Source organism: Antrostomus carolinensis, unplaced genomic scaffold (genome assembly GCF_000700745.2).
Source record: "Antrostomus carolinensis isolate BGI_N321 unplaced genomic scaffold, ASM70074v2 scaffold15615, whole genome shotgun sequence".
NCBI lineage: Eukaryota > Metazoa > Chordata > Aves > Caprimulgiformes > Caprimulgidae > Antrostomus > Antrostomus carolinensis.
The window spans coordinates 99,180-107,412 of NW_010317212.1; the positions used below are offsets into that span (position 1 = coordinate 99,180).

Here is an 8,233-nt window from a genome sequence, read left to right on the forward strand (position 1 = left end):
CACTGGACTAAAATATCAGGCACCAGAGCACACATGACTACAGTCCATAGAGAGGAATAGTACTGTTTCGTGGAATTAGAACTCTGTTAAGAACTCAAGAAGAGCTGGGGGCAAACTTTGTACTTATGCAATTTTGTGTATAAACATTTTATTTGTTGTTTTTCTTTCTTTCCCCCCCCAAAAAGTTTTGCTGAATGTCAGAAAAGATGTATTTGTACAATCTCTACTTCCTGCTTGTATCACAGACGTATGACCATACCTTGCCCATGCACACGAATAAAGAAAACAATAGTCTAAATTGTATTGCAATCTCAGGGCTGAGCAGGCCCATTATCAAAGCAGTGACTAATGATAGTTTTTGAAAATAATACCACTAAGGATTAACTGCAGGGACATCCTGTGGTGGGCAAACAGTGCTTTTTATCTTCTCACCCTCAACCATACCATATATATACTGTAACAAAAGAAAATAAAGATCACATGTGGGCAAACACACATGTTCCTGGCTACAGCTGCTGTGACTATAAAATTACATCATTTATATCAAAAGCACTTTTGCCACACATGCAAAACAACTAGTTTCCTGAATTTCTTCTTTGAGTAGTGCATCTTCAAGGCCACGGTGTATGAACAACGGTGTACTTTTCACATGTCACATAGCTCTGCAGTTCTGGGAATTAAAAAAGAAAGAAAAAAAAAGATTGTTTGAGAAGAGCAGCAACATTTTGTGCTGCTTACTCAAGTAACAGCTTAAAAAAAATGACTTCTTTTTATCTCAAACTTTGAAAGCATGCTTAGCACTCAGATGGAAGAGTGGGACTAACAGCAAGTGATGTTTCTCTCCACAACAGAACAACAGACACTGTCTTGGAGCTCCTACTCATGAACCAGAGTAAGCTGTAGCAGCTCCCGGACTCAGCAGTCTGACCTGTCCTGTCTTTACGCCTCATGCTGGTTTACTTCCACATGCCCTTTTGTAAGCTCGTCTGCATCCGACTCATCCCTTCAGTGTCTGTATGAACTTTCAAGGCAAGGTTAAGGCAGAAAGCAGGTAGAGCTCAAAAGGTTAGTGCCTCCAGCTTGCATGTCAGAGCCCTAACCTTCTGTTATTTTTAGGAGCCATCTTTCAAGGCAGAAAAAGCAGACAGGCTTCTAACCCTACCCTAAAAGTAAAAATGAAATGGGTAAATAGCAGTTTCTGTGCTTTTGGAAGCTCTGCCCCAGCACTTGAAGAGGAAGCAGGTTTTTATAAGCCTAAGTGAGACCCAAAAAGAAACACTCAACTTATTTAAAAGTGGATCTCCAAGTAAAACTCTACCTTGTTCTTCAACAGTACATGGTAACTATATTGATCCCATCCTTATCTCCCTTCTGGCCAGCTCTGAATGCAGCAGACTGGCAAACATCTATTTGTTTCATCTGATCTCAAACCACTGCCGTGAATAACAAGCAATGGTCACTTCTGAAGCTGGACCTACCTTCCACTCCTCCTACTTCAGATTATACTAACTGGTACACACTTTATCAATGCATTTAGGAGACACCAATGCAGTTGTCCTTCATATTGCAAAAGTGCTTGTATTCCTGTTGGTTTAGAAAATAATCCTATGGCATATCTGGATGAATCATTTACTAGTAGTAAGTAACACAGACCTAGCAGTACGTGGTATTTGCAAGGAAGCCTGCTTTTAAAATCAACAGATACACCTTTTTCCAATTAGGGCTAATTAGTACCTCGTTTATTGTCACATTGTCAATTGATGCCTTCTCAAAGTGGCATGATATAAAAATATTTCAAGTAAATTAAAAGATTTTGAGTGACCCCACTCTTTATCCTGACTAGCAAAACACTGTATTTTGATGCAGGAGTACTAGCCTAAGGGCTAGCGATACCTCATGACAAGCTTGCTCAGTTTCCAGGAAGAAAGAGAAGCACTAATAACATCAACAAGTGCTCTTTCATCCTACTCCCATGAAAGGAAGTACACCTTCTAAATAGAAAAGAATCAATAAAAGACTGCTTTCATTTTCAAACCTGAGTATCTAATCTAAAATTTAAGCTCTTCAAAGAGAGCAATCTGGCCAGGCAAACTCTGTTACTCCTCTGATGGATATGAGCTGCAGGAACCAAGAATCCTCACAGACTTGGCTAACCACTTTAGGTACCAGTTTGGGAGTTTTGGGCCAAGTTAATACAGCCTCTCTGATTTCATGGCTTTTTATATATTAGGAGGAGTCTATTTACTTGTAGTTGGTGTTGCAACCTCACAGGCCGTTACAAAATCAGAAAGGACTAATCCCAGCATTGAGGACATTTCAAATAGGAAGAAATTTTAAGTTAGGCCAGGACACTGCAACATACATCTGTCTTTAAAATATCTGGTAGATCTTTAAATATCATAACCAACAGGCAGAAGCCACGGTGTGCCCTTAGATCTTGAGGTTCAAAATCAAGGTTTGTCAAAAATAAAGTTATTTAAGCTGTTTTAAAAATTTATTACGATGTGTTTCAGTTCTGTTCATTTTTAAACACTACTATCCGACCCTGAAAAGTAGCAAATTAAGTAAAATCTAATTGGAATACGAACAAACAGAGAATTTAAATAACATCTAAAGGAGGGGCAGGGGAGAGAAAGCCTACTTTTAAACCACTTCCCTGGGAACTTCCACAGGAGGTCACCAATTAAATATGCAGAGTAGGCTTAGTTATATTAACAACAACAACAAAACCACCTCAAAAAACAAATGCAACAACCCACCACCAGTTAAATATTCCATGCATCTTACATGCTATATAGGCATAAAGGAAGCATACAAACTATCTGACCTTCCACATTTGATCAGAAACATACTATTTAACAGTTCCCTCTGACTCATCCTCTTGTTAGAAATATACATTCATCCCCTATGTATGATACAGAAAATATCTATTCTTTCTTTTCAATGAAATATAATTTGAATAAGAACAGCACCTGCACTGAAACCCATCCTCCAAGTTTCATCATATTAGCACTGGGTAACTTGAAACATCAAAATCCCCAAATACATGTTAATTAAAATAAATATCTGGAGATCTATTTGGACTTACCATCATTCTAACATCACTCCTTTTGCATCTTTAAAAGCCAAGCAAATGGATTAGTAATGAGCCAAACAGCAAGAAATGCTTCATAATTAATATCCGGATATTAAAAATTCTAAAATTCAGGTTAGAACTTGCTACTACCCAGCATGCCAATTAGTGATCAGAATAGCAAAAAACCCCCCAAAAAACAGATTAATCCCATTCTCACTCTAAATTTCCCCCATCTTAAGCGCTATCACAGTTTCCCAACACCATCAACCCAACGAGCTGCCCCTACCCAAACAAATACCAAAAGAATAGCGTGGCAAGGATAGATTCTGCTATAATTATAAGTATTCCACCAAGATAAATGCTCATGAAGAAGAATTAACATCAGCTTTCAAGACCTGTCCCTCTTTTCTTCTTAAAAGCTGGACTTTTTGCAAAGCAAAGAGGGTGGATATAATATCCTGAGATATTAGACTTGTCCTACAACAGTCAAATGATGCCACTGGCTAGAAAGCACAGTGGCACAGAACAAGGAGTCTAGAGCTGCAGGCATAATTGCATCCAGAGATCAAGCTCTTCCTGACTCACAGTCACCTAAGGTGACACACCGATCTGCCATCTCAGTGCTGTCATATTGAGAACTACAATTATTTTTTGACCTTTTTCCATTATTAATCCCTTAATTAGAAGATAAGCCTTGAATATCACCTACCATTTAGTGGTTCTTCTACAGCTTTCTGCAAAACATTTAAAAATATATATATATGTATAAAAAGCCTTCATGTTTACTTTTGGCTCGCCACAGTTAAATTACTCTAATTGACATATACAGTAAGTAGTGATTCTACAAAAATGAAGAAAGCTGAACGTTAATAAAATTAATGACTAGAGTTCTGAAAAAAATTCAGCCAGTCACTACCAGATTACTTTTTCCCCCACTGCAAATTCTTCCTCAGATGAAACACCTCTAGGTGGCAGCAAAAGGCATGCATACTACTTTTAAGCTCTAAAGCCTAACTGATTATTTCTATGAATTGATCAATGGTTAGTAATAAAGCAGCATGACTTAAAAAAAAAAAAAAATATATATATATAGTAGCCAAGCAATCAAGTGTAATCTCCTCAAAAGGAAATACACCACAGTTGTGCATTTAGTCTGGTAGACAATCATCAGAAACAACACACGCAATCTACAGCAACTTAAAAAAATTTTTTAAAAAAAATCAGTAATTGGTTAAGATGGCAGATTTCAAAATATGCACCTTTTCCCCCTCAGACTCAAGAAAGTATCAAGTATCATTTTATAAGTACAAAAATTAAGCATTAAGTCAATATTAAGTGTTCCATAGTCTTTAGATTACACAGAATCAAAGTGTATTTTCGAAATTACTTCACACCTATTTATTGCCTCTAAGTACAGCAATATATGCTGAGCAGCCCTGGATGGAAATGAGCAACTTATTAACAGTTAATGTTCCACTAGGTCTTTCCATAACTTCTGTAAGTTCATGGGCACAAATTATTGTCACTTGAATTCCTCTGTACCTGACCCTCCACTAACTGCACCTGCAAAAACCATAGTTTTAGTGTCTGAGATTTCCAATGACCTCTACATTTAAAAAATTTCTTTTGATTTCATTCCAGTCTGAAATTCACAGAGTAACAAGGTATTCCCTACTGCATAATTGTGGCTATTTCTTCATTTGTCAGACCCTCGCTGCAGTGTAAAACCACCTTGTGAAGAGAACAGCTCATAAATAGAACGGAGTTGCACCAAGGATGCCCCTTAGCATGTTGGTTTCTATTTCAAAACTTATTTACAACCAAAAACTAAGCTAAAAATCTCCTCCTGCCCTGTTTGCTCCCATTCTACAAGTAAATACAAGCATGTTAGCATGTTAGACAAAGGCAAGTTTGTGTTCTGAAAGAAGTATATCTGTAGTATGCTTCTTAGCTCATTCTTGTAATATAATGAACTTCGTGAACCTCCTTTTTCTTCTTTTAAACTCTGTGCACTTATATTCCCTACATAAGTAAGAGAGCAGTCCTCTGAAATACTACTCCTTAAAATGAAAATGGATGAGGAAAAGCAAAGGGGAATAAATAAATTAAAAAATCTCTGTTGTCCTAACTGTAGTCAGCTCTCCTGCCACACTGTTAGAAACTCTCTATCTTCAGCAGCTGGGTCTCTGGTTGCAGACTGAAGAGGAGACCTCTAAATGTGTCTCAGATGATGGCTGCCAGTATCTGCCATGCTCCCCTACTACATGGAAATTTTACTGGTATTTTATAGTTGTGCCTCTTCACTTGCTTCTGCAGAACTTCAGAAATCAAGCTGTTCAGATTCATGCATCACTAGAAAGCACTGTGTAAGTCTAAGAAAATTACCGTTTTAAGAATGATTCCTCTAGAATTTGAAAAACTGAATGAAAAACCTTCTCTAAAAAAAACAAAGTGCTTTTGCATTTGTTCTGTGTGACCTAAAGACAGACACTCTGCTTTCAGATGGTGTCATCAAATTAAGGGGCATTATAGGAAAATAAGAAAAAAAAAAAAAAAAGAAAAAGATGAAGGCTATAGTACCCATACAGCTGGGAAATCAAGAGAATATTAAAGGGTTCTGGTGTAAAAGACCATAGGAAAAAAAAACCTAAGTCTTTGTTATAAACCACTTAGGATTAAAAAAATTAAGTGTATTCTGCACTCACCTTAATGTAAAAGTATTTGCATTAAGGTGAGCAAAAGGTCTTTATAAATTCATGCGAAACAGTGCACTGTAAAAGAACATCAAAATTCCCTTCACATCCACCACTTTTTTGTGACAGCCCTTGACACTCCGTTTGGGCACAAGCATTGGAGTAGCTGTCAGGTAAGGGTGGCAATTACAGTACTAGAGACACACTCAATAGGGACAATGAAGACCACCAACTCACTCAACATTAGACATCTGTTACACAGCCAGAACTTTTGCTTGCTACCAACCTGGTCTGAATTCGAACTAGTGAAGAAAGGTTCAGTATCTCACTACAATCCCCTGAGCCATCTAGTCACCCCAAATTTATTAATTTTAAGCTTACCCCTGGACGAGGATGATCTCTCATTCTGGAACCTAAAACAATTACAAAAAAGTGACCAGGCAGATAAATAAATGTCATGATCAACCAAATAAAAATATCTACTACTAAAACCTGTAACAGAATAGCAACACACAAAAGTGAAGCCTCCTCTTTCCAAAACTACTTAATATGATGATCTGCAAATTCTAAAAGCCTCTAAGCACTCCTCTGTTTAGGAACTCAATGATCTTACCACGTGCAGTCTGTGAATTGTCTCACTCATGCATTCAGCTCTAAAACTGAATTACGCTACACACTACTCTTTGTGCTTATTTTGGTGTGCTGGAATCTACCCTAACAGCCACATCTGACTTCTTCAGCCAGCATAATCAACTATAAATGCAATATTTATGCAGACCATTAGCACGCAGCATCAAAGTTGTACATATGAGTAGTGCAAAGTCAATAAAAGTTACTTCTATCGTTGTTAAAAGGCTTGCTTCAACTCTGTCACATTTTAGACTAAACTTCATCCACCTCAGATATCAACTATTAGGCATTCTGCCTTAACTTCTTCTTTAATGAAAATCCTCCCTGTCTCAGCTTCTGTTACTTCTGACCATGCTCACACATGGCATTCAAGCACTAAACCTGGAAGACTGCATTGCTCAGTGCAGACCAGGGACTGCGCTGACTGTATGCACATCAGCTTGAATCTGTGAGCAACGCATCCTCGATTCCATGGTTCTGTGTCCAAACTAACAAGCTTTGAAGAGCCTTCATGCATAGTTAGAAACACACAAGTCACTCTGCTCTCAGATTCAGGGTGTAAAGTCCAAGTATTGTTATGCTGGGGTGTGCCAGCCTAAGAGATGTCTGCACCACATTCAAATCACCCAGCACTGCTGTGATTTTTGCTTATTTAGCAGGCCCGACTGGCTTTTATACCTTTAAATCTCTCATTTTTTTGAGATCTGGTGAACAGACCAGTTTGTGAAACAAAGTATTGCTATTCTTTGCTCCTGGCTTTTAAAATTAAGCAGAAGAAAAAACAGGATTCACTAAAATGAAAGGTGTGCATTCAAATCGCTCTTATTTTAACCTACCTCTAACCAGTGGACATCACTAGGCAGATTTTGCTTCTTCAAATACATATTCTGATAATCTTTTGTCTGCACCATCCCATAACCCACTCTATAGAGTCCTCAAAATCCTTTTGCTCTCTTCGTTCTAAGCTTCAGCTAGGCAACAGTGTAAATGCAGAGCTTAAGCAGCAATGTCTGTCCTACAGTTAAAACACTTTTACTTAAGAAACCTGGCTCTGTTGATCTTGAGACAGTTTACTATGATAAACTGTAAATTTCCCTACTCGAGATTCCCCACAAACAAAGCCAATATATACCATTTTTCAGTAATTTTTAAACTAGGCAATTGTGAAATTATACCTTATGTTCAGACAAGGTATGTTTACCTCTGAAAAGTACAATAGAGAGAATGTTCTTCTGAATATTTAAGTGCTAAAAAAAAAAAGAAGCAGAATATTAGGTGGTACTTACCCATAATACACACGTAAGCCAGACTAAGCAAAACTGCAATAGCCATAATAGCTAAGCCAGCAATCACAACAGGCGCATGTAACGGAGGACAGGCTGTTCAAAACGAGACAAGAACGGTGTAATCTGACACAAGTAAAAGCACAAACTTCCATCTTCAGATATAACTGAACACTAAAATAAATAAGCTTGACAAAACCAGATGTGATTAATTTCTCTTTCAAAGCTATCCCAGAACTACTTCTGCATCTTCATTTTTCTGTATATATTCTTTAATGATACAGAGGCATTTACTGATCTATCCTGGTTAGCTCTACTAATCTACTACACTTTAGCTATTCTATTGACATTCACTGCAGCTGACAACCTTCTTCTTTCATTAACTGTGTCGCAAATTTAAACTTACATCTTCAATCATCTCAGTTGTTTTGAACTATAATTGCATTAGATTACAGAACACAATACCATCACTGACAAAACAGGATTTAAAAAAAAAAGGGGGAGGGGAAGAACAGAGCAGAATATGAGGGTAGTTCTGAGGCAAATCCATC

At 37.5% G+C, this 8,233-nt stretch overlaps 1 protein-coding gene across 1 annotated transcript in view; it reads right to left on the reverse strand.

Moving 5' to 3' along the window:
* Positions 1-201: 201 nt before the first annotated feature.
* The window catches only part of CD47 (CD47 molecule), a gene marked incomplete at its 5' end in the record, with an annotated part of 13,914 nt that continues 5,882 nt past the window's right edge, over positions 202-8,233 (reverse strand). Inside the window, 5 exons of the mRNA XM_029085089.1 lie at positions 202-670; positions 3,089-3,116; positions 3,786-3,810; positions 6,151-6,182; positions 7,686-7,778. Coding sequence (XP_028940922.1) covers positions 3,091-3,116; positions 3,786-3,810; positions 6,151-6,182; positions 7,686-7,778 — 176 coding nt within the window. The remainder of the gene's footprint in view (positions 671-3,088; positions 3,117-3,785; positions 3,811-6,150; positions 6,183-7,685; positions 7,779-8,233) is intronic.